At 56.8% G+C, this 25,433-nt stretch overlaps 7 protein-coding genes across 7 annotated transcripts; 4 read left to right on the plus strand and 3 right to left on the minus strand.

The window, feature by feature from the left end:
- Positions 1-125: 125 nt before the first annotated feature.
- On the minus strand, positions 126-1,603 carry MYCTH_2312612 (uncharacterized protein). The gene is made up of 2 exons (XM_003667084.1): positions 1,202-1,603; positions 126-987 (listed from the first exon to the last, which is right to left on the minus strand). The coding sequence occupies exons 1-2, from the start codon at positions 1,415-1,417 to the stop codon at positions 175-177; spliced, it is 1,029 nt and encodes a 342-aa protein (XP_003667132.1). The 5' UTR covers positions 1,418-1,603; the 3' UTR covers positions 126-174.
- Positions 1,604-1,825: 222 nt separating this feature from the next.
- On the plus strand, positions 1,826-4,011 carry MYCTH_112471 (NADP:D-xylose dehydrogenase). Its single transcript, XM_003667085.1, has 3 exons — positions 1,826-2,459; positions 2,526-2,963; positions 3,033-4,011. The coding sequence occupies exons 1-3, from the start codon at positions 2,396-2,398 to the stop codon at positions 3,716-3,718; spliced, it is 1,188 nt and encodes a 395-aa protein (XP_003667133.1). The 5' UTR covers positions 1,826-2,395; the 3' UTR covers positions 3,719-4,011.
- A 1,480-nt stretch (positions 4,012-5,491) lies between these two features.
- On the plus strand, positions 5,492-6,774 carry MYCTH_2312616 (uncharacterized protein). The gene has a single exon (XM_003667086.1). The coding sequence runs from the start codon at positions 5,771-5,773 to the stop codon at positions 6,761-6,763; it is 993 nt and encodes a 330-aa protein (XP_003667134.1). The 5' UTR covers positions 5,492-5,770; the 3' UTR covers positions 6,764-6,774.
- Positions 6,775-7,664: 890 nt separating this feature from the next.
- On the minus strand, positions 7,665-9,698 carry MYCTH_109046 (uncharacterized protein; the record flags this gene model as incomplete). The annotated part of the gene is made up of 2 exons (XM_003667087.1): positions 7,665-9,384; positions 9,469-9,698. 2 exons carry the CDS (start codon positions 9,696-9,698, stop codon positions 8,223-8,225), a joined length of 1,392 nt encoding a protein of 463 aa, XP_003667135.1. The 3' UTR covers positions 7,665-8,222.
- Positions 9,699-15,781: 6,083 nt separating this feature from the next.
- MYCTH_2312622 (uncharacterized protein) lies at positions 15,782-17,058 on the plus strand. The gene is made up of 2 exons (XM_003667088.1): positions 15,782-16,274; positions 16,385-17,058. Exons 1-2 carry the CDS (start codon positions 16,038-16,040, stop codon positions 16,868-16,870), a joined length of 723 nt encoding a protein of 240 aa, XP_003667136.1. The 5' UTR covers positions 15,782-16,037; the 3' UTR covers positions 16,871-17,058.
- Positions 17,059-18,526: 1,468 nt separating this feature from the next.
- Positions 18,527-21,168, plus strand: MYCTH_2312624 (uncharacterized protein). The gene is made up of 3 exons (XM_003667089.1): positions 18,527-19,414; positions 19,480-20,447; positions 20,525-21,168. The coding sequence occupies exons 1-3, from the start codon at positions 19,193-19,195 to the stop codon at positions 21,063-21,065; spliced, it is 1,731 nt and encodes a 576-aa protein (XP_003667137.1). The 5' UTR covers positions 18,527-19,192; the 3' UTR covers positions 21,066-21,168.
- Positions 21,169-21,985: 817 nt separating this feature from the next.
- Positions 21,986-24,135, minus strand: MYCTH_2312626 (uncharacterized protein). Its single transcript, XM_003667090.1, has one exon. It carries the CDS (start codon positions 23,959-23,961, stop codon positions 22,783-22,785), a length of 1,179 nt encoding a protein of 392 aa, XP_003667138.1. The 5' UTR covers positions 23,962-24,135; the 3' UTR covers positions 21,986-22,782.
- Between the last annotated feature and the right edge of the window lie 1,298 nt (positions 24,136-25,433).

The following is a 25,433-nucleotide window of genomic DNA, read 5'->3' on the forward strand; positions in this document are numbered from 1 at the left end:
CCATATATCATGTGGTAAATACTCGACCCCGCCCAAACCGGCCATCAAAACTCGCGCCTCCTTACCCGCGGTCATGATGGTTTTTCCATTACAAACCCTTCTCATCACTATACATCATTTCATCATCTGCTTCTGTGAACGGCAACGACCACTTTCACCCCCCCCCCCACACACTCAAGACTCGTTCCCTCCTTGGTCGACCACACCTCCTCCGACGAGCCGCCCAAACTCCGTCGCGCACCTCCCCCAGACCTCTCTCCCCTCGGCCGTCTCCCTCCACCTGCGGACGCGCTCGAGCACCTCGAGATCCTCCCTCATGTGGGCCGGGTCCGTGGTCCCGTTGAGCACCACCAGCCCGGCGGCCAGCATCAGCAGCGCGTACCAGGCCCCGGCGGGCGACACGCCCGCGCCGCGCGCCACGTCGGCGACGAAGCCGGCGCGCTGCTGCCGCCAGACCGCCCCGTTGGCCGTCAGCGTCCAGAAGGCCTGGTACGAGACCGCCCGCTCGGCGCACCACGCGCGCACGTCGGCGTCCCACGCCCGCTCGGCCGCGCGGAACCGGTTCTGCACGATCTGCGGCAGCACCGTCCCCGCCGCGGAGGCCAGCGCGCGCAAGACGGGGAGGGTGATGTTGGAGATGCCGAGGCGCAGGATCGTGCCGGCGCGGGGGTCGTCGTCCGGGGCCTGGCCTCGGGGGTGGCCGGAGGAGGAGGAGGAGGGGTCTCGCGGGGCGGCGGGGAGGTAGGCTTGCAGGGCGTTCCAGGCCTCGAGGGTCTGCTGCGTGGTGGGGAAGGGCGAGTGGAGGATGAGGGCGTCGAGGTAGGGTTTGCCGCCGTCACAACCGCCGCTGCCGTTGGTATGGTCTGATGGGTCCGTGGGGAAGAGGTTGGCCAGGGAGGAGGTGATTGAGGCGTGGATCTGGGCGGGAATCGGGTCTGCTGGAGAGTATGCGGAGGTGTTGTCTACCGGGGTGAACTTTGTCTGGATCTAGAGTAGAAGAAGAAGGAGAAGAAGCCAGTCAGGTAATCTCGAAGTTAGCTAAAGTTATGTAAATCATGGTGGGAACCTGATGAGGCTGTGCCCTATTCAGGCACCTTAACGAAAGTCAGAATGCAAATGGGCTGGAGGAAAAAAAAAAGGAAGGGGGGGGGAGGGAGGGGAGACGGCGGGTTATGGAAGGAAGAGGAAAGGGAGGAGATACAAAGAGGTCTTTGCGGGTACAGATGCCCTCTCTGATTGCACGGCGGATACCTTCGCCCGTACCGACTTCGTCATAGTGTCTCTTCATGGCAGCCGTGTCAATACCCCGGAAGCCGGCCTTGATGGCCTGGTAGACGAGATCGGCGGTGCGTTCTTTCTTCCATGCGGTACCGTACATCATGGCGGGCATCTCCGCCGTCGACTGAGGGATTGTCATGCTGTTGTTGATTATTCGCGGGGGAGGAGAGGGACTCGCTACTACTGTAAGGAATAGCGAAGAACTGGCCGAGTCGACCTTGTCGGCTTTGAGATGGAGTGTTGGACGAGATGAGGTTTGAAAGCCTTGTGGGAATCACCAATGACCGGCACTTAATCCGGCCTGAAAGTACGTAAGACATTGAAGCTGCTGGTGCCGGTGGTGTTGGTGGGGTGAGGGCCAGCTTGAAGCTGTGCTGCCAATGAGGAGGGGCTACCTACCCTGAGGGTGTGTGCGTGGGAAATTGTTAGAGTTAATGGGTAACAGCAATACAGAGGCTACCAAAGCTGAACATCTACGTAGGGATGTGTTCTGCACATGTGTAACACCTAATTACAAAGCTGCTTCTTTCTCTTCTTGCAGATCTTTGTCAAGCGCATCGTGCATATTCCATCTCCAATGCCATCAAGGCCATCGATGACCCCCCTTGTACATACATACAGTACGATGCGGATCGAGCGACGTCGTCAGATCCCTGCAACGACCCCAATTTCGCCCGGGGAAGCTCCCCCGGCGGTTCCCAGCAATGTTCCAAGCAGCAGTCTATCGATGCCTTTTGATTCGCCATGACCCGCTTCAGTGGGCCGTCACAGCTGCTTCGAGCGCGGAGAGCTCTTAATAAAGGGCCCAGCGGTTGCACCCGCCGTCCTGGTTCTGTGGAGAGATAGTTTCGGCTAATTACCCGCAACGCCGTCGCTGCCCCGCCATGAGCCCCATCGACGGAGGGGAAGACGGGAGGGGAGGGGAGCGCGCCGATAACGACCTGCTCCGCACTCGGTCTTAAGAGCACAAGCGCCGACAGGTTGACAAAATATCCGCAGACGCGAACAGCGGTCTCGCTCGTAAATAAATAGGTTCGCCTCGCTCCTCTCTGTGTCGAGCCCGGTTCTGCTCGCTGTAATCAACGGGTCGAGTCCTCCGCACCTTAAAACAACAGCCATGGCGTCGTCAACTGCGTACACGGTGAGGTGGGGTATCATGGCCACGGGTTGGATTGCTGAGGGTAAGTGGTGGCTTTCCCGTTAGCCCCTTGTCCCGGATCAGCGATTGCTTACTTGGGTGCTTCCAGTCTTCACCAAGGACCTCCTCACCAACCCGGCCGTCCGCGGCGTGCAAGACGTCCGCCACGAGGTCGTGGCCGCCGCCTCGTCCAGCTCCAAGGACAGGGCAGCCGATTTCCTCGGCAAGGTCAAGGCCCCGAGCTCCGCCAAGGCCTACGGCTCGTACCACGAACTGGTGGCCGATCCCGATGTCGACATTGTTTACGTGGCCACCCCGCACAGCCACCACTTCCAGAACGCCATGCTCGCCCTCGAGGCCGGCAAGAACGTGCTCTGCGAGAAGGCCCTGACGGTGACGGCCTCGCAGGCGCGCAAGCTTGTAGAGACGGCCCGTTCCAAGGGTGTCTTCTTCATGGAAGCTGTGTGGACCCGCTACTTCCCTCTCAGCATCCAGGTGAGGAACCTGATCTCGTCGGGGGCCATCGGCACCGTCTACCGCACCATTGGTAAGTCCCTGCTCCCCTCTCCCTCCTCGTCAAGCGGCGGCATCTCTCTGACGCTCGCGGCTTCGCCAGCCGACCTGTCGCTCGGCAGGGACTCGGGCGACGGCAAGGTCGACTTCGCCGACTCGCACCGCATGGTCAACCCCGACCTGGCGGGCGGCGCCCTGCTGGACCTCGGCATCTACGCCCTGACGTGGGTGTTCCAGACGCTCTACCACGTCCAGCCAGAGGAGCAGAAGGAGAAGCCCAAGGTGGTGGCGGCCGTCAACAAGTACCACACAGGGGCGGACGAGACGACCAGCATCATCGTGCAGTTCCCGCAGCACAAGAGCCACGGGATCGCGCTCACGTCGCTCCGGGTGGCCAGCGACCCGGACGGCAAGAACAGCGGCGGCGCGGCCATCCGCATCCAGGGCTCGACGGGCGAGATCCAGGTCATGGGCCCCGCCTACTGCCCGCTGCAGTACCGCGTCATCAAGAAGGGCGGCGACGGCGGCGAGGTGCAGGTGGTCGACTGCCCGATCCCCAAGGACGCCGAGCGCGACGGCTGGGGCCAGGGCATGTTCTGGGAGGCCGACGAGTGCGCGCGCTGCCTGCGCGACGGCCGCAAGGAGAGCGCGACGCTGCCGTGGAGCGAGAGCATCGCCATCATGGAGGTCATGGAGGAGGCGCTGCGCCAGGGCGACGTTGTCTACCCGGACGTCATCTCGACCGACGTGTACGACCCCCAGAGCCCGCTGAACACGGGAAAGCGGTAAAGGATCCTGTCAGGCTCGGGCGGGTGAATTATGACGAGCTGGGGAGGGTAAGAAGATTATGTCGGGGGGGTTCGTCGACGGGACAGAGTGGTGTTTTACCGGCAGTGCTGTTGTTGTTCATGCACATAAGGCATATATGTACATAGGTATGTATGTACATACATACATAATACTTAGGGGAGCCCGAGTACGGATACTTTCCACTTCAACTCGCCCGGGCCCTGCTGGACTCGGGGGATTTGTTGGAGCTAGAGAGGATAGTTAGCCCCCTTGTTGGCCTGTGATAGTGTACGCACCGCGAGGCTGCCATGTCGGAATGTCTCGGATCCGGATCTCTTTCGAGTAGATCAATCCCTTGCTGACACGGACCACCAGTCGGCGAGCGGTCCTCTTCAGGCCCAGCCTCCGGGTCCTTGGGTCCTTTGTTTCTCATCGCCCTACTGCAAGGTAGGTACTGTATGCACTTGCATCGTACACTAGCTAAGGTATGCACCTAGGTATGTACAGTACAGTACACTAGTGTCTACGCTGCATGTTAGTACAGCATAAGTACGTGTTCGCTGCACCATTGACAAGCCGGTGAGACCGAGGTGCAGATCCGAGACACGCAGCGGGGATGGTTACTTCGATCAGCTACTAGTTGAGATTCGATTTGCGAGACTGCAGAGAGACGGATATGGGAATTGGAACGCAAGTCATCTGCAGAAATAGAAAAAAAAAATTTTTAAATTTCCCTCTGCGTAAGGCGATCGGGAAAGTGGCGCCTTCCCGCTCTTTTCCTGGCTCACGGAACGGTCCATACTTGTTGTGGTGGTTGCTCTCAAGGTTGGGCGGCTAGAAGGGAAGGCGCCCCCAGTTCGTGCCCCCACCGTACTCTGTATTGTATTACATACATGCTCGGAACTCCACACAGCGCACACATACACTAGCAGCAGCAGATTGTCTCACCTCAGCACTCTCGGTCTGGTGGTGTCTTAACTCTAACCGAACCGCAGCCCCCAGCTCCGGAACTGGACGCCGATACTGTGCATAATTTCGATCTCCTTCCATGTCAAGGGGTTTTAGTGTCAGCCCAAGATTGACCAACGACTGACCGCCAGGTACGATACGAAATGTTTTCCTTTTTTGTCGGGTGCGGATGCTCCCGTTTTTCTGGCCCTCCTCCGTTCTTCACCGTTCACGCCCCTCAAGCCCTGCCCCTGCTCCCGCTTCCTCCCCCTGCTCCCGTCCCTGCCTCTCTTGCCTAGCCAGGGCAGTGGTACCCGGATCTGCACATGTTGGGCACGGTTCGGAAACACGTACATACATACATACATACAACACTTCTCGCCGGTAGTATGGTGTGTGGTACACGCTTACTTCCAGCACCAACGACTGAGAGTACAGAGATATACTACATCATCCGCTTGCCCTCCCATCACGGTTCCAATGCAGGCAGTGCAGGGAATCTGACCGCAGCCCCTTGCGCCCGCCTCCTTTCGCCTCTTTCTGCCCTCTACGGAAGATGGGCTCTGGCAGTCGGCAACTGCATTCTTATTACCCCCCCCCCTGTCTGTGCGTCCCCAGCACTCCCACATCCATCGGTTCACAGACGACAGCATGCATTGTGATAATGCCTGACACACTACGCTGCACTACACTTATAACTACACATCCATACCATACATTACGTGTCTGCAAGCCGTGGCAGTTTCCGACTTCGCAGCTCGTCATCTTGTCCCTGAAAAGCTGAAAAGCCACGCCCAATCCCGTTTTCCGCTCTCCCACGCTAACGAGTGAAACAGGCGGTCAGGAAGAACTAACTACGCCCCTCCACCCCCCTCCGTCCCTTCCCCTATTTTCCAATCAAGGAGGATTGGAATCGCCTCGTTCCGTCCCAGCCCGCGTAGAGATTCGTGGCGCGGCGGTGTGTGAAACCTGCTGTGGCCTAACTCGACGCGCACTGCCTCGGGGAACAGGCCAATCTCGTTGCTTTCTTGGATGTACCGCACCTCTTCCGTCCTCCCCAAAGAGAGACAGCAGCAGTAGCGGTGGCCCGAGGTCTTGGGAGCCATGGCCTCATCATCTGCCACGCCGTCGGCATTACCATCTTTGTCAGCAACTGAAGCGGTCGCGAAACTAGCAGCGGCCGGTACCGAGACAGAGACGGGGCCAGCGGCCGCGGCCGCGGCTGAGGCACAAGCGGAGGCTTACGAGCGCGCACACGTCCACGGCGTCTACGAGGCGATCGCCCCACACTTCTCGGCCACCCGCTACAAGCCATGGCCCGCCGTCGGATCGTTCCTGCGGTCTCAGGCACCCGGCGCCGTTGGGCTCGACGTCGGCTGCGGCAATGGCAAATACCTGGGCGTGAACCCAGACGTCTTCATGGTGGGCTCCGATCGGAGCCACTCGCTCATCTCGCTCGCCAGGGACCGCTGCATGCAACCCCAGACACGGCAGGGCGACGCAGCAGGGGCGGGAACCGGAGGGGAAGCTGGGCGCGGCGGCCGCCCTGTGGTGGGTGCCGACGTGCTCGTGGCTGACGGGCTGTCGCTGCCCTTCCGCGAGCATGCTGCAGATTTCGTCATCTGCGTGGCCGTCATCCACCACTTGTCGACTCGGGCGAGGCGGCAAGAGGCCATCCGGCAGCTCCTGCGATGTGTCAAGCTCGGAGAGGCTGACCGGACCGGCGGTCAGGTACTCGTCTACGTCTGGGCCCTCGAGCAGGGCACCAGCCGACGCGGATGGGACGAGGGCGGTGAGCAAGACCTGCTGGTGCCTTGGGTACTCAAGTCTCAGCAGAAGAAGCAGCCGAAGCCGCAAAAGTCGCCCAGAGGAGACAAGGCCCAGGCTGTCGGCGACCGCGGCTCGGCGACTCAGAGCGGTGACGCAGGCTCTGACCCCGTATTCCAGCGCTACTACCACCTCTACCGCAAAGGCGAGCTGGAAGAGGATGTCCTCGCAGCAGGGGGTGTAGTCGTATCGAGCGGTTACGAGAGAGACAACTGGTGGGTCATGGCTACCAATAAGCCTATTCAACAGGTTCAACAACAACAACAATAAATGTCCAATTCAACCGGCGTTTATTAAGTAGTACCTCGGCTCAATTGGTTTCCAAGTGGCTGGAGGCGTTGTACGTATCTTCTCTTCAAACCGATGTAAGCCATTCTCGCCAATGCAGGCGTTCTCCACCGACCCCCTGGTCTTACTTTTGTTCGCTGCAGCCACGTCTCATTTGGTTTTTTTTTTTTTTTTGTTTTTTTTTTTTTTTCTATTGGGCACCTTGCCCGCCTGCCCATTGGCTTCCCTCACTGCCCTTCTGGGCCTCACGATCCGTCCATGTTCCTCATCCCGTTTTCCACATGAACTCCTGTCTCGTATTCCTGGACCATAGAGAAATGAAAACGTTCCCAGAGTTCCCGTCTCTCTTACTAGTAGATCCAGCCGCCCCCTGAACCATGCCTGAACAAGGTAAACAATGGAGAGCCTACCGACGCCCCTTCCGCTCGACACTTCTATTCTCTCTCTCTCTCTCTTTCTCTCCTTTGCACCTGTCAGTGAAGACCGGAATTTGGAAGAGAAGAAGGAGGGGGGTGTGTGTAAGGTGAAAAGAACACAAAAAGAAAGGATTAAAGAGGAGAGAGTGAAGAATAAAAGAGGAAGATTTCGTCTAATAGCCCTTTGCCTTTTTTATCGGTTGCCCTTCTCCTTTTCGGCCACTAATTATCGGACGCCGTTTATACCTCATTGTCGTTGGGGTAATTATGATTTTGAAAGAAAAAAAGAAACCTAAAATATAGACAAAAGAAGAATAAAAGTAATTAGAAATGATAATATTGGAAAGATCAGGAGGTCAAATCGAGGTATCCGTCTATCCTCGGGTATTCCCGCACACCCAGAGAGGAAGGAAAGAAGGAAGGCAAAATAATAAAGCGGAATAAAAAGTACACAGTCCTTCCGATTTCCATCATCTGTTCGTTCCCGAACGTGGATAGCCGTGTGTAATTAATCAGGCAGGTAAATGAAAATGAAGAAGGAGAAGCAATAGAAAATATGGGAGATCCGTAATAGAGAAAGTCACGAGAAATTTCCTTCTTGTTTATCTTTCCGAGAAAAGAAGATTCAAAAGAAAATGTAGCTTCTGTCCTCCCACTATACCCATTACAGAAAACGCATCATTCCGTGTCCCCCCCACCATTCTTTTCTCCGTTTAGTTGTTTACCTAACCCATCCTGTAACACTAGATAAAGTATTTAGGTAATAGGTAGGTAACGTTTGCCCATAAGACCCATGATTCCGTATCACATCCGCCGTTCGTAAATGCATACACGTGTCCGAGTTGTTTTGTTTTGTGATCAAAAAAGATGAGGTAAGAAAATGATTTTTTTTAATGGCTAGAGGAAAAGTGAGAAAAGTAAGAGAAGAATAATAATAAAAAAGAGAGAGAAAGAGAGAAAAATAAAAAAAAAAGCTGACCAGGATCCTCGATGTTGCCCCCCCCCCCCAAAAAAAAAAAAAAAATTTACGGCCCATGCCTTGTCGCCCCCCTCTGAGCCGGAATCAATGTCGCCGCCGCCCCGGCAGCGAAGGGCGAGGCGGACGCCGCCGGCGGCGTGGGCGGGTATTCGCTGCTGCTGCTTCTCCTGCTGCAGCCGGCGCCCCTAGCAGCAGCAGTTCCCGAGGAGGAAGACGAGGCAGTGGCGGTGCCGGAGACGGCGGCAGAAGCGGGGTACAGATGATGATGCTGCTGGCGACGCCGGCCGGGCTCCCAGCGGGTGCTGCTGTCTGAGAGGTCGGGCGGGCTTGCGCGTCTCTTCCCGGTTGAGGAGGAGGTTTGTTGCTGTTGCTGCTGTTGCTGCTGCTGCTGCTGCTGCTGTTGTTGTTGGTGTTGTGGTTGTGGTTGTTCGTGCGCCGGGTGAGGCGTGAGGGCGGCTAAGAGTGCACCGGGTGGACCTGGGCTGGCGGTGGCGCTGCTGTGGACCGGGCTGCTGGTTGTAGGTACGTTCTGCTTTTGTTGGTATCGCGGCTGTTGTTGGCTGCTTCCCGGCATGTAGGCCGGGGTGCTGTATGGGCTGATGCCGGTTGTGAGCTCGGCCACGCTGGGGAGGAGCACGCCGCCACCGCCGCCGCTGGTGGTCATGGCACGTTCTCCGGCAACCCCAGCGCTAGGTACGCGACCTCCGTGGCCGAGCGGATCGGTCGTGATCGGGGCGAGGCTGTAGCCGTAGTCTGACACTTCGGATAGGGGCGGACCAAAGGGCGGCGGGCGCGGAGGGAGGCTGTCGCGTCGGGAGGAGAGCGGGCGACTGCTGCCGGCCGAGCTTGGGGTCGGCGGCGGGATGATGGGGGGAATCTGGGGAGGGGCCGGGCCGGGTCCGGGTCCGAGTTCGGGTCCGGGTCCGGGTCCGGGCGGTGCCCTGGTGTAGTGCGGTGAGGGGAGGCCGGAGAAATTGTGCGGGAGGCTGCCCTGGGGTTGCGAGTGTGCGTGGTGGCCCCGGGTCGGGGAGATGCGGCGCTGCATGGTCGAGCCTTGGGGTTCGTTCGAGGTCATGTTCAGCGAGAATGGAACCACCCCCGCCCGCCGCGCCATCTCAACCTCACCTAGCTGCCAGTGCATGGCCTCGGCTGCTCGCCAGGGAACCTGCATCTCTTCGGCTACTTTGGCCCACATCTCGGGTTTGAATCTAGAGAGTGACAAAAACAAACGGTTGGTAGGGCGCGGTTAAGAGGACGAGGGGTTCAGGGGTTCGGTGGTTCAGGAAACTCACCTCTCGTATAGCCTCGCGAGCTTGTTCTTCCGCTCTTCGTCCCACTCGCTGCGCCGTTCCAGATAATTCTGGTAATGGAGGCGGCAGCTGATGGAGCTCCGGCCCGGGAGACGCTTCGAGATGTCGTCCCATTTCATGCCGCTGCCCCGGAGCTCGATAATCAGGGCATCCTCCTCGGGTGACCACTTGCTCTGCTTCTTTGCCGGCGACTCGGATGTGTGAGGTGGCATGTTGCGCTTCCCTCCGCCGCTTCCGGGGCGCGAACCTGTCCTCGAGCTTCGAGTCGCCTCAGAAGTACGCTGCGCTCTGACCCCGGCCCCGCCCGCAGCGCCGAGACGGGGAGACAAGGGGCTGGTCGCCACGGCGAACGGGGCCGGTGGCGGATGGCTCGTAGGTGCCGCTTCCGCTGCAGGTGCTGCTGAGACAGAGCCGGATGGAAGCTGCTGGGAGGGAGACGCAGAGGACTCATTTGAGTCGGGGCCCTTGAGGAGTGAGGCGATATCCACGATGGGCGGTAGATCTCGCCGGCTTCGCCTGGAAGGACAGACGGTTCATCAAGGCGCAAAGCTGTGCGCCTCGAGGGAAAAAAAAAGATCTTCTCCTCTTGGCGCCCTGTTCCACGGTGAGCTGTAGAGGCCAATTTTACACCCCTACAGCCAGCGAGACCTCGCGCGTCCTGCTTGAGTCGTGCGGGCGGGAGACAAGTCCCGGTGGCCCCGTATTGTCGTCCCCTCGTCTGAGCCGAGATGAATTATCTCGAGTTTGGGTGGCGCGATGTGGCCAGGCGGCAGGAGCACAGTCTCCGCAGAAGCTGCTCGTCGAAAGCTAGAGTCGGCGAGAAAGTCCCAGTCGTGGTTCGGGAGGGTCGAAGGAGGCTATGGTGGGATGAATACGATCTGTGATGCCATACACGCGGGGCAGGGGTGGATTGGAGGGTGATAACGGGAAAAGGGGAGGGCCGCCTACCTAGAGAGTGAAGGGAGCGCTATCTTTGGATGGGGCTGCTGTAGTCGTAGTCTATTCAAAAAGGCCTGGCAGGTATGTTCAGGGTGCTGCTTATGTCCACATGATGATTGGTTCTGCCTCGGGACTTGTGCGCCAATGGACGGACGAGATGGCCCGTCAGAGGCACACGGTGGAAACAAGGAGTGCTGGCGGGTGAATACGTAGGTCAGGCGAGCTCTACGGGATGTTGCTGCTCGAGAGGAGGACGGTCCCTTCTCTCCGTGCCCACCGGCTTCTCGAGCTTGGAGGGGGGGTTTTAGGGTCTGAGCAGGGAAGGAGCTTGAAGCAGATGGGGGTCAAACCATCACTTGATGATGGCGTACCTGTCACGGCAGTACTAATAGAGAGAGTGTGGGGGACGGAACCAGGGTCTAGAAAACTGAACGCTGCAGAGATCAGGGAGGAGAGGAGGGTTTGGAGATGGAATACCCATATCAAAACGGGAGTATGCAGGACTTCGCTGCAAGGCATTGGGGCGGGGACCGGTAGAGGACGCTCTACGTGCTCCGTACTCCGTACTGCAAGGACATGTATGTACAGTTACATACGTAGCAGAAGGGGGTGCTTCGGAAACGGGGAGCGAACGTATAACAATTGTGGAGCGGCAAAGAAACTAAGAAACAGAACTAGAGATGTGCGGTAAGGGTCAGGGCTTCCATTGTACAGTACATACATACCCACATACACCAGGTTCGCGAAGCAGGCGATGTAAGATGCCGTTCTGGGAAGCCAGACCCTAGGCATTGCATAGGGCTTTAATGTGTGTAATTTGTAGCGCTGCGGTTGGTGACTGGTAGCAATTCTCAGGGGAGGGAGACCACGGCGGGCCATTATTGTTGCAGTGGCCCCCCATGTCCACCAAACGCCTGGTTTTCCTTTGGGGAGAAAATGCTACCAAGTCCAGCAAACCGACAAGCCGGGTGGGAAGAGTGAGCCGCCGTGACTCGGCGAGCGACAATGCGGCCCCTGCCGATGTCTCGGGAGTTCAACAGGGCGGGTTCGAGGGTTGGTCCCAGTATTGGCCTTCCCGTCGATGTTCAGAAGAACTGGATTGGGCCCCCCGTTCGCGCTCTCGCCCCAGCCGCTCGTGGCCAAACGAACGTCGACCATCTGGGCTGTCTTACATACGTGGGACTCGGGGCGCCCTGGAGAGCAAGGGGCGCCAGGCTCGAAACCAGTACACGCAGATTGAAACTTGGCTTGCGAGGTAATGGTGGAAGGCGTCCGTGGTCGCCACGGATGCGTGCACGTAACCCCTGTGCTGCTCTGCGAAAGCCGTCTTCAGCTCCAAAAGCCTTATTCTCTCGGCTCCATTTATGATTGGAAACGGGGACACGGAGTAGCCCGGCGCATCCACCGCTTGGAGGCGTGCGAGAAGGGAGCAAAAAAAAAAGATAAAAAAAGGGAAAAAAAAAACTGCAGGGTTCGAGGAGGAGCGGTCGGGTCGCAAGTCGGCAAAGGCTCCGTTGCCGTAGAGTTGGGCTCGGGCCAGCCTTCAGGTCTCTCCTTCTTGCCACAACGAGCAGAAACGCAACTATTGGACGGCCTGAATTGGATCGGTGCCTGCGGTAACAGAGAACTGGTGGCGTTGGGAGCAAGGGCAAAGCGCCGGGCCAACGTTGGTAAGTCCACGGACCAATCGCTCCAGGCATCATCCTCCAGGGGGATACCAGAGTAGAGAGCGAACGTCCTAGCCACGAAACAGACGTGGAGACCAACGGGGAACATTACCGCAACGAATGAGCGGCCGCGGGCGAGCAAAAAAAAGAGCCAGGACCCATCAGTTCGAAACTGTCACCGACAAACTCTGTCCGGGGCGTGAGCCGGAGCTCCTGAGTACCTTAGCCAAGTGTGGAAGATGGGTGGGGTGGGCATGTTGGTGCGGGAGGCCGCCGCGAATTTGCCAGCCCCGTTGTCCAGACACTACGTGGACGAGAAAAAGTAATCGAGGTTTTCTCGATGCTGATTTTGAACTTGACAGTTCGTTCGGTCAGCGCCTTAAGCGTGCTTTTTTTGGTGGTATGCACAAATCTCGTTTTGAAGACACTGCCCGCAATGATCGAGGACAGGCGCTGTCCTCGTGCTGCCACTGCCCTGCTCGACATCTGCTTGGGCGGCAGAAGAGCCAATACCGGCTAGTGGCGGTACATAACCCGTACAGGTCGATGGATGTGTGTAGTGTAAGGATGTTCCGTACATACTGTGCAAACGGAATAGGGGAAGCTTACCACTCAGCAATCCCTAGTTAACGCCCAAGGTCTTCAATGAGCCGGTGGAGATTGGATGCGAGGGTTCGCTTCCATCCGTATTTTCCCAAAAGCATGTGCCCTCGGGCCAAGATGCTGGCCCGAGTCACGCATGGGGGGGTTGAGATCTCAGATCCCGGTCATCACTTCGGATCTGGTTGTCAAAGCCGCCTGCCCGATCCGGCGAGCGCATTTGCCATGCCATGCACGGAAAGGAGGCACGCAATATCCGTGCGCGAAATAGGGCGCGGTGAACCTGCGTCTGTTCGCTATCCGATATGCGTGATCCTTGTCCCACGGCGAATGGCGGACGCATCGCTTGCATGGATAGCAGGGCAAATGCGCAAGCATTGTATGTAGCATCCACCGATCTTAGCTGCCCCTCGCCTTCTAGTGCCGTAGCCTGGGCGAAGCGGCAAGGGGGGGGGGGTCGTTATCCGGGTGCTGTCAAAGGCCGGAATAAAGCCCGGCCGCGCCGCGATCGGGAGAGTGGGTGCCGGGACTTGTACGGACGTAGTGTAGTCTGGACCTAGTGTCTGTGCGCCTCCGGAGCCAGTGCCGGCCTTCCCCTGTCGGATGCGCTTGTTTAGACGTTTGTCTGAGCGAACGATGACCAACAATCAGATTGTCATGTGTCTGAACAGCGCTGGCCGATCGATTCTATCACTTTGTAACCGAGCACAGACAACAAGCACAGATCGCTTCTGCCGACGAACTGGCGGTCAGCTTGCATGAGCTCTTTTAATGTTCCCCGCATCCAAGATTCAGCGCCTTCGTTGGAGCATCGCTGGCGGGACGATCATGGGATCGTGCTCCCTTTTTTGGATCGTTGCGTTCGAAAACGCCCGGTGGGGTGGGTGTGCTTGCATGGAGGAATGCTCCACCCGTGATGAACACAGCGTCGCATCCCTGCCAAGTCGGCATGCTGGGGCTCGTTGGAGGCGTCCTCTTCCCTCCTCGCGCGGCCTCCGCCCCTCAATGAACACTCGAGTCCAGAGCCAAGGACTAACTGGGCCAGATGTTGATTGGACGCAGCTCGAGGCCAAGCCAATCGGAGATTCCACCCTCAAATTCAAGCTGCTCCAGGACACGCGCATGAGTGGTGAAACCATGAGCCGCAGCGCGGGGTCAATTTCTGCAGTTGCCAAATTTTCAGCATAATGTTTTCAGATGCCCAGCAAAATAGTCATGCGTGGACTCCTTGACCACGTTTGGCACCTGTGTTGCGCGTCGCCTTCGGAGCTAATCGGCAAGAGGCCTCCAGAAGGAGCCGTCCATTTGCGGACGACAGGAGCCACAATTTGAACTGCTCGTACAACCAGATTTCGGGGGAGGCAAACGGCTGAGGGGTACTGATGGAATCGGGGAATTCTGTTTCGGTTTCGAGGCATTTCATCGACCTGGAGCTGCCGATAGGTGAGGTGGGCTTAGCTCTATGTGACACCGACAGGCCGCCTTATCGTTTTCTTCCCATACGCAGTTGTGAGCATATGAAAACCAGCGTTGTAGACGCCAGCCACCGAAGACCGTTCGGTTTCAAGGACCCGTGCAACCAGACAGAATCAAACTGTTGCAAGCTGTTGTTTTCTTCCTTTTCACATTACCCCCTTTTCGGTTCCTCTCCGCTCTTGGGGGCGTTCTGGGTGGTGCCGCGAAAAAGGGACCCTCCGGAGGTTTGGCTATCTTTGCCGTTCTGTCGTGGATAAAAAGTTGAGGTTCAGAACCGCGGCTCGACGGAGCTACGAGATGATCTTGTCCCAGCCCAAACGTGGCGGTGAGCGGTAGCTGGCAGGCTTTGGGTAGCAAGCGATGCATCCCTTTTGTTGCCCAACGCTTGTTTCGAGCCCATGCCCCTGTCGCATTAAACAGTATATGCAGGGCCAGCTGGGCGACGAAACAGCTGAAGCTCGCTACGACGTTGTCGAAGCCGACGACTTGCGGGCCGGACTGGTCTGTCTGTAAGCCGCTCTACGCGGCTGGCTGCATCGGGCGGTGACTCGATGCGGAAATGGACGATGCATGAGGAAGAATGAGGTGCGTGTTATAGGAAAGGCAAGACAATGGCTTTTTTTCCGGGGGTATTAGCTTCGCGGCAACCTCGTCGACTTTCAGTCTCACCGGCGGCCGAGGAGAACGTGGATAGCGCCTCTGTCATGCATCGCAGCCATTTCCTGTTCGATTGTAGGCGCGGGATGGAGATCGGAGTATGTATGTACGGACGTACATACATTTACATACATCCAATTTCATAGTCAGGTACGGGATAAGCCGGGCATGGGCGGCTCGTGCCGACCGATGATCTCGGGTCTCGGGTTTCAACACTCAATGGTGGTAGCCTTGTCGAAGGTGCGGACGAGTTCGAGTGTCGTTGTTGTGGGCCCGACCAATGGCGTTTTGCATTGCCGTTTGAATGATCTTCGATTCGCGGCGGAATCTGATGTCCGCATCAATGTTGCGATGTCACAGGCCGATGCCGCCTGGCTCGTCTCCAATGAAACGGTTCCTGGAGATGCTGCAAACGGGCGGAACCCGGTTTGATTGGAATCTCGGGAGAACATTCGACCCCTGTCGGTTTCCGTCCTGTCGCCTGATCTTCACTTTGGCGTTGGGGGACCGCAGATCGGTTTGTCGATGACTTGCATTGACATGGATAATAATGTAGGCTGATCGTTGAAGGTTGTTTTTCGATGAGGAGTGCCGAAGGTAGTTGCCAAAGTGTTCAGTAAAAACACTACTTGGGTGACACTTGGCAAGAATCTCCGTTAGGGGCCTAGAAAACCAGCTCTTGTGTATTTCCGTACACTAGCCGACGTGGTCGTGTGTTGGTGGTGGCTGCCATGTCTGGTGTTAAGTTATGAATCACGCACGTGCCATGTTCGCTAGCATGTGGTGTGCCTGACCAAACTGTTTCCACTGCAAGAACTCTCACATGGATTGGGCAGTTGCCGTGAAAACCACCAACCAGAACCCATAGCTTTGGGGCTCAGATCAAATGAGTGAGCCGTGACAATTAACCTCGGCCTGAGTTTTTTTTTTTTTTTTTTTTTTTTTTTCGTTTTTTTCCGCAGTAAGTGGTTCCGGTGTTCAAGAAGCAATCGTTTCTCGGTTTCCCGTTCTGGCCGTCCCTTTCCCTTGTGGAGTCTCGAGCTACTCTATACTTTAGAAACTGCAGCGGCGCACAGTTAATTGGTCGGGCGTCGCTTCAAGTTACTTTGTTGACAAATCCGCACCGTCTCCCGACGCAGACTCCTTGCAAACTCCCCAAATCCGAGATATCGCGCGCCAGTCTGGATTCGTGTTGGAACACGTGCTAGAGCCATGGCAGACGTTCCTCTCTTTGTGGTGTCGGACTACGTCTCTTCTGAGAGGCGAATCACGCCGTCGTGGTCCATCTCGCAGCTTAAAGCTAAGCTCGAGCCCATCACTGGGATACCGCCTTCTTGTCAAAAGATTTCCCTCAGAACTTCGTCCAACGAGCAGATCGCGATAGAGGCCCCGGACGAGGAGTCGGTGTACTTGCAACAGTTCCCTCTCAAGCCATATTCCGAGCTACTGGTACGTTCCCTGTATCCCTTCACCCACGAATATCCAAGCAGGCGCGCTGTGGCAGATGGCCATGACTTGGCATTTTCGGGGCGTAGCGTGCAACTAACTAGATGGTTCAGATTGCCGATACACGGCCCGTCTCAGCGAGGCCCAACTTCTCCAATACAGCCGAGGTCGAGAAGTACGTGTTGCCAGAGGAGGAGTACGAGAAGAAGACGGATTCTGTCCTCGCCTGGAAGAAGGCCGAAAAGCTAGGGCGGTTTAACCCCAACGCTCCCAGCCAAGAGCAGGCCAAAATTGCGGCGATTGCCCAGGAGATTGAAGCTCGCGGGATCGCCGTCGGGAAGCGATGCAAGGTCGGCGGAGACGACTCCAGGCGAGGGGAGATCAAGTATGTGGGTGACGTGAAAGAGATCCCCGGCGTGGGAGCGTGGGTTGGTATCCAACTGGATGAGCCGGTCGGCAAGAACGACGGAAGCATCGGTGGCACCCGGTACTGGGGCGAAGCATCGGAACTCAAGCGTGGCGTGTTCGTCCGGCCGGAGCGGGTCGAGGTTGGTGACTTCCCAGTGCTGGACGATCTTGAGGATATGGAAGAGATCTAGAGGATGGACGTAGCCCAGTCTCGAATTTGACTCGGGTGGCGCCGGCGTGCCGACGACGAGTCAGTTGTATCGCCAGGTTATCATGGCACGGGCGCGCGTGCATAATCGATATGGTAGGAGCCCCCTGTCCAACTCTGTGATTGTGCTGTATTGGAGCCTTTGTGTCAAGTCAACCCTACCAGTTCGAGATCTTAACAGTAGTACGAGCGTCAACAAGCCCAGCTAACTTTCCGATGGCTAGGGCCCGACTAGCACCTCAACTGGCTTCCACTGGCATCTGGGCCGGTTTTTTTTTTTTTTTTTTAAGTTTTCCTCGAGCTGCAGAGGAGAAACGCTCGTTTCTTCATGTGTCTTGGACAAGCTCGCAAGCGTCGGCGTACGCACTGATTCCCCTGCAAGCATCCTAAGACAACCCACGCGACATCGGTGTTGCAAGGATCATGTATTGCTGTAACACCCTCTTGTGTGATGTCCCGCCAAGTACCATTTAACTCTGATGTTACCTTGTGCTTCCCCCTGACCGTCGACTCCGACTTCACCCAGTGTGGCTGCCTTATGGTCGAGCCATTTCGACGAGAGGCTGCGCTCGAAGCCGTATCTCCCGATTTCGTGTCTTTCTGACTTTCATGAGGGCCAGGCTTGGCTTGGGCACAGGAGTTTTTTTGGGCTATGCGGAATACCGAATTCTCGCACATGATGATGCCCCGGCCCTCTCCGCCAATAAACTCGGCGGTTTGCGTTTTGCATCTGAGACGCCAGTGGTCGATCCCGGGCTCGGCTGCCGGCGTGCCGACAAAATCTCCGAACCAGCCGGGAATTTGGGAAGTGGCTACACAGGTTCACAGCCCCAGATGCGCAACCAGGAGTTCAGCGCGACAGCGCGTATCCAAGATCGGGTGCCACGGATCCTGGAATGGATTCGTGTGGCAGTCAACCAACGAGAAAGGGCCTGCTGCGGGGACCATGGACAAGCTCGTTCAGCTGACAAACTAGTTTGCACGTGGACGGGCAAGTATGAAGACCTTGTATGTACATACATACGTAGGTAGCATTCCCAGGACCAACAGTGAGACTGTTGAAGCACGTCGTCGTGGAAATGTTGCAAAACGCGTTGATGATGGACCCTCTTGTACTGCAAAAGCACGGCACTCTGTATTACTGTAGGTAAGGTATTCAGTGCAGGGCATTAGAAATAATCTAGGGTCAAGCAGCCGAGGTATGTATGTATGTACTGTATGTATGTAATCCGTACATACATATCCGTACTATTCTCCAGTTAGCCAAGGTGATGATGGTACCCACCTAGATAAGGTCCAAGAACTACCTAGCTTGCCCAGGTGGTAGCATACCCCGCGCTTCAATGATGCAATACCCCAGCGCTTGGACCTGAGGCCTTGCCGTTGCTTTAAGCAGGCGGGCACTAAAACAGATCCAAAACGCTCTGTTCAACCAATCCCACCTGCGCCCGAACAACCGCCCCTCCAACCTTTGGGTTGATGTAGTCCGGGCGCTGGGCTCCCTCGGGCGCTCTCCTTCCCCACACAGCATGCTGCACCTCTCACGTCATCTGAACCTTTATCAAACCGTCCCTACGATGCAGTAGACTGCAGCGCGACATCCTGCCGCTTGCGACGGTTTGTGTGAATGATTGCTCCAGACCGCCGATGCCGTGTATCTGATAAGGCTGCGATGACCATCTTAGTTGCTCCGAGATACCTGACCACTACTTGGTAGGTTACAGATTTCAGGCAGTAGAGAGTCTGATGCCCATCAGCTTCGTCTCTTGCTCTTGAGGCTCGTCAGCACATACGGATTACAAATATCACATACCTTACCCGGCCGGCAAGACGGTGCAGTGCATACCGACCTACCTACATATAAGCTTTCGCATTCGGCGAACTGCCGTCACGCCGAATACAGCTGTTTCGACTCGAGAAGCCAAGCTGCTTCGTGCCAACAACCGACTCTTTCCCCCTTAACCCCCTAGTCCTCTGTCTGGCTTAGCGGACACACTGGGCATCCGGGGCGATCAGGAACCGAAGGGGCCAAGGGAAAGGGAACGGCCGCAGAGCAGTTCCAGCATGGATCCATTGTGCCCCGGCAGCCAACATGAGAAGTGAGGGACCTTCTGCGAAACAGTGTGTACCCGGGCCCACCCTCCCGCCTCGGCCCTCATCTGCCCACTTCCACCGGCATCCATTTCCGCTTCGGCCCAATCCGTCGGGCAAGCCTCCTCGCGAGCCTCCTCGCGAGCCTCCTCGCGAGCCATCCCGTCTCCAGTCCAGCCCGTGGCGACGTCGACCGTCGCCGGCCCTGGGAACGATGTCTTCGCTTCGGCGGTTGCTTCTCGTCTCCCTCGTCTCCGTCCTCTCCGGGGCCGGTGCCGAGGATGCGAGGGTATCACCAGCCGTCGCGATCACCGAGCGGGAACTGGCCTCGCTTATGCACCTCCACCTCACCGTCCCGGAGACAGCGGCACTGCAGTTAACATACAGCGTTCACCCACTCACCGAACACGCCGGGCTGAACCTGAGCGACCGAAGTGTGAGCTTGGGTCTCTTCTACAGTCGGAATACCGCCGAGAGCTTGCCGTTGCTAACACGTCGCAGTCCATTTGGGTCCACGGCAGCTTGGTTCCCGTTGAAGCCCTGGCCGACGCCGATCTAAGAAAGGAGGAAACGATAGTATTCTTCAGCTGCGACAGCGAGAATGCCACCGAGGTGGTCAATCAGGTCATGGAGGGCCGGCCCAAGGCGATTCTGCTCTATAGCCTAGAGCTGAATGCGTGCCGTCTGGAGGGGGACGACCTGAGCTACGACTTTTTCTACACCATGGGCGATGCGGACGCAGCACGGGCGACATTGAACAATACCCTCCAGGCCGGTGGGATCTTGCGCGCAACGATCACCGGCGCTGACAACGTGACTAGTACGATACCAGGCAGCCAAGACACGAGCGGCAGTCACTCGGCCGTCGCCATGAGTATCCTTTATAGCATAACGGGCCTCATCACGCTGTTGTTCCTGGTCATCATCGGGACAGGGGCAATCCGGGCGCACCGGTACCCCGAGCGGTACGGCCCGCGATCGGGCCAAGGAGGGCGGCCGTCGCAGAGCCGCGCAAAGGGGTTGGCGCGGGCGGTCTTGGAGACACTGCCGATTGTGAAGTTCGGAGACCCCGAGCCGCCCAAGGCCGATCCGTCACTCGAGCTGGAATCTCAGCCGCCGGCGACAGCGCCCGATGCCTCGATGGGGACGAGATTGTCTGCGATTCCGGAGGAGCCCCGGACGCCGCAAGTCCGCCAAAGCGCAGCGCCAATGTCGGGTGCGGTACCCGCGCCAGATGTGGCGCCTGCCGAAGATCGAACTCCGGCGGGTGGGACAGGTGAGGAGCCGGACAAGGACAAGGAGGGTAACAATTCCGGGGGCCTTTCAACAGAGGAACATCTCGGCTGCCCAATCTGCACCGACGACTTCACCGTCGGAGAGGATGTTCGGGTCCTTCCTTGCAACCACAAGTTTCACCCGCCGTGTATCGACCCATGGCTGGTTAACATCTCGGGAACCTGCCCGTTATGGTAAGCCTCGCTTCTTCCTTTTTTTTTTCTTGCTGTCCCACCTTTTTTACCCGTTTTTCTAACATCTCTCTCTTCAGCCGTCTCGATCTGCGTCCTCAAGATCGCCGATCTAGCACTGGCCATCGCCCAGATAGCAGCAGCAGCAGCAGCAGCAGCAGCAGCAACAACAACAACAATAATAATAATCATAATCATAATAATAACCACGAAAATAGCCACGACAATGAAAACAACGTCGACAACCACTTTCCCCTCTCTTCGCCGTCGAGCGCCACATCACAACGGCACCGGCGATCCTCCCGCTTCCTCGACCTCCACCGGCTGCGGCACGCCTCGGTAAAAGAGCGCATCGAGATTCTCAGGCGACACCGCTCGCAGCAGCAGCAGCTGCGCGAGTCAGCCGCCGACGGAGCGGAAATGCGAGAGCAAGAACAACCACAACCACAACCACAGCAACAACAACAACAACAGCAGCAGCAGCAGCAGCAGCAGCAGCAGCAGGAACAGGAGCAACAGCAGCAGCGTGCCCGCAGGACCAGCCACCTGCTGGGACGGTTGCACTTCCGCCCGGGATCACGCAGCCCTCCCCCTCCTTCTTCTTCAACGACACATACTTGATTCGACCTCCGCTGCTTTTCTTTTTCCTCATCTAATGTCTTGGTCTACACCTCTGGTCCGAGTTACGTGCTTCGGTGCTTGGTTGGGCATCGGGGCGGTTGTCTGGAGCAGCGGTACCGCATTTACAGGGCGTTAATCTTCTATGTTCATTTTTTTCTCAGGGTCCATACAGAATGTGTGTGCTGGCTTTCGAGTGTTTGAGCTGCTATTTCTCGACAGTCATGTGGTAGTGGTAGTGCTTGAACAACACAAGAACACAAACGGAGGCCGGGATTAACCCTTGCATGTAACCTACGCACATATAGGCACGATTCCATACATACCTAACTTTGTGCTTACTCGTTCTCCTGGTATGCATGCATTTTCGGAGGAGCATGCTTGTGCAGCACGGGGTACCGGTATATGCCAACGTTGGTGAGAGATTACACGACACAAAAGTCACCCCCATGAAGCCGGCAGTCTGACGAGAGGTTGAGCCTCATTTCCGATGCTGCTCTTGGAAAAAGATCATTTACTGCCCCCCACATCTATACAAGCCAGAGCTTGGTGATCTCAGAGACAAATCAGACAGGGCCGGGCCGTCGTAATTCACTTAGGCAGGTAGCCTCTCGCGGCAGCTTCACCGCCCCAAATGCAAGCATCTCTAGGGGCCCGGTTTGAAAAGCGGGTGATGCTATTGAACAAAGTCATAAAGTCAAACGAAGAGACAGGTCTCGTTCAGGGCAGAAAAACGCATTGTTGGCGCCATCTCAAAGGTCTGTCCCCCCCCCCCCCTCCCCGGGGGCGCCCCCCAAAGCAGCCGGCGAGCATAAACATAAAGTTAGTTAGTTGGCTGCCGGGCCGGGGCCACAGCCACGTCGTTTCTAGTCTCTGGCGAGATGTCAAGAAGGGAAGATGCTATTGTCACAACAACGTTAGAAGAGACGGCGCAACGCCTATAGAGTTGACTGCAGGTGACTCCAGATTTTTGACGTGTTTCAGGATGTACATACATCGATAGCTTGAACCGGTGACTGTGCCGCGGCGAAAGCGTCTTCACTCTTTGTAGGGATATCCCCTTTGAAACAACCTTCCGCCTCCAATATGCCTGGCGACCGTCGTCACGAGACTTGATTGGATTTTTTTTTTCCCCTTTTTTCCCAGGAACCGAGAGATGATGTTTCAACCTCTGGAATGGGTTCTTCGGCCGAATTCTTTAGCCGAGTTGGGCTCTTGTTTCAATCAAAACACAAGGCACTAACATCAAAGACAAATGAGCATAGAGACAAGAACCAGTGAAAGCGTTATGACGTCCATTTCGTGACTCATCAGTCCAACTCTGGCCCGTCTAACGACCGGTAGATTTCGTGTCTATGCGCCGATCCCACCGTAACCCTCCCAGTTGTTGGCCAGTGTCGTTGCCGAACCAAAGTGCTCATAGCCGTTGACATAACTAATGTACATACAAGAAGGGAAAGTGCCTCAAATGTCACTTCTGCCTCCGCGGGCAGGAAACGAGTGAAGAGAAGGAGAAAACGGTGGTCAAGTATGTACAGTGGAAATCAAGTGATGCTCATGGCAAGAGATAACGGTCCAGGTAGTCCGGATCTCCATATCTGCTCATGTGGCGAACAGATGGCTGCAGAGATGCTGCAAGAGACAGACAAGATCTTGCGCAGATATAGCCAATGGCATTCGTAGTGGCAACCATGGGAGTCTGGCGACACTCCGGCTCACGTCATGTAGCGTAGGCGAAAGTGTTGCCGTACTCGCTGGGCGCGCCGTTCTTGATCATGGTGCCGTCTTGCACCATGAAGTACGAGTAGCGCTCGACAAAAGAGTAGGTCGAGTTATTCTCGATCTGGTCGATGACCGTCTCGAGCTGCGAGTTGATTTCGTCGTCGGTGCCATCAAAGGCAAACTCTGTGATCCAGACGGGCTTGTTGAACGCGGCATAGACGTCGAGCAAGTGGCTAAGGAACGTGTTGGTGTCGACGCCATAGATGTGGATGTTGACAAAGTCCACGGCGCACTTTCCGGCACACGCGTCAAAGAACTGCTTTAGGTATCCGATGCCGTTGTTGGGGCCGACGCCGTTGGTGATTGAGGGGGAGCCGATGCGGGCCTTGCCCGAAAAGGGGTTCATGAGCTCAATGTGCTTCTGGGCGGCGAGCTGCGGCGACATATTGGCCTGGGCCTCGAGCTCGGGCTCATTGAAGCTGAATAGACACTTAGATCCGGCGTCAATGGCCTTTTGAGCGTTGGCAGGCCATGTATCAGCGAAGTCGAGCTTGATACCCCAAAGGGTGGGGACGAACTCGAGGTCGGTGCCCGAATCGTCCTGCTGGCCCCAGTTATAAGTCCAAGTCACCTTGGTGCCATCGCCGAGGAAGGCCTTCAACAACTGGGGGTCGTTGTAGGCGAGGCCACGTTTGGCCCTGCCGCCGGTGACCACCCCGGTATTATCGTTGTTGCCGTCGTCCACCGGGACAGGTTCCAGAGACGGAGCAGCCTGCACAGATGAAGACGACGTCGGTGGCGCGGCAGGGGGGGTTGAAGCGTCTTCATCAGCCTCAGGCGTGGTGCTGGACGACGCGACAACTTTGGTTACAGACGTGGAGCTGGATGTAGGGGCGGCGCTGGTCGACGCGACCGGAGCGACGACGGGCGTGGAGGAGCTCGGAGAAGAAGAGCTGTGCTTGAGCCTGAACCTGTGAGAGTGGCTGTAGAAAGCCTCGGGGGTGGGAGCGGTCCCGTCTTCGTAAACAGTGACGGTCACCCAATGCGTAACCGTGCTTTCCTCGGTGATAGTGGCCCTCTTCTGGTGCAAGTGCTGAAGGCCGTGTCTATGGGGACCAGCTATGGTCTGGCCGAGGAGGGTGGTTGCCACCAGCGCGGCAAGAGTCTTGGTATTCATCGTGTTGACGTTCTGGCGTGACGAGAACCCAGGGCGTCCGACTAACTTGACTGATTTTACTTTCCTTCACCTTTCCGAGGCCGGATTGGTGCAGCTTTTGGCAGCTTGATAAATGAATGGAAATCCGAGCCGTCGCTGACTCGATATTCTCTGGGATGGTGGCTAGGGTTGAAAGGAAGGAATGAAGCGGCGTGTCGATGTCGGTTGCTCGAGGCCGAAACTTGGGAAGTGAAGGTGAAAATGAGCCAGCACTGGGCGTGACCTTGTTTGTGTCGCAGTCTGTCAAAGACGCTGACGGAATGAAGCGAGTTTGAAATCTCCGGAAGTGGGAAGATAGATGACTGCAGCCTCAACCTGAAGGCGCCAAAAGTGTCGGGGTCGCTACGCGGTGGTTGAAGCTCGCAACCAGTCGAAGGAATGGAAAACACCAAGTTAGTGTCGCAAAGAAGGAGTGTTGAAAAAAGAAAACAACGACAGCCTGATCCCGAGGGTGAAGTGGAAATGAAGGTGGGATCAGACTGAGGCGGCGTAGCACCAGAATTTTGTACCCTAGTGCGGCACGGAGGGGATGAAAGAGCGTGCCGTAAATGGAGGAGTAGCGAGTGCACTGTGTGAGAGAGTTTCGGAGCGGGCAGGCACCCACCCACCGGGCTGTTCGGACGGTTAGGCGGAACCTGAAACCTGGAAGGAACGGCCTGGCCACGGGTGATCGCCAGGGGGGGAGATCTGACTGGCGGGTTCTAGGCCTTGGTGGGACGAGCGTGCCTTGCAGGACTGACGGTCCCGCCTGCGCAAGGAACAGGACAAAGTTCCGTCGTGTGGGGCCACAGCGTTTGGGCCAAACCTCGTCGGACCTCCAGGTTGTTGGCGGTTGGTAGGGAAATGCCGTGAACATGACCATTATCTCACTTGTGTGGGCACGCAATGTGTACACTACACTACCTACCAAGGATACACTTGGGATTACTGTGTACTGCCCTTCGTGTACATTTCCGGCGAGGCAACCCCGATTTTGGACGGCCTATAACTATCAACCCAGCCCATGCTATTCAAGTGGAAGCTTGGAGGCTCTGTGCTGTGAAAGTCAAACCCCCGCGCCATTGCTTCGCCGACGAAGATCCGGAGGGTGGTTGGGACGAACAACAGATGGGATGTGCGGAGCCCAACCGTGCCAACATTTCAGAGTGCACTACGGAGTATGGATATACACTACTTCGTACACCATGCACCAGTCCACTACTGTAACCATCAACCTGGGTCCGGAGTCCATCAAGTCGACTGGATGGAAACCTACACTAAAAGAAAAAACAAAAGGAGACCCCATCATCGCCGGATTCGTCATCGCGACACCTGCAGTGTGCGGGTCCGTCGAGAATCCATTACGTCCGTACACAAGTATTATCTGCCAGGGGTCAGGGTCAGGGGGAAGCCGAATTGGCGACGGTTGAAACACATGGCGCTGCCCCAGTTGG

Source organism: Thermothelomyces thermophilus, chromosome 7 (assembly GCF_000226095.1).
Source record: "Thermothelomyces thermophilus ATCC 42464 chromosome 7, complete sequence".
Classification (NCBI taxonomy): domain Eukaryota; kingdom Fungi; phylum Ascomycota; class Sordariomycetes; order Sordariales; family Chaetomiaceae; genus Thermothelomyces; species Thermothelomyces thermophilus.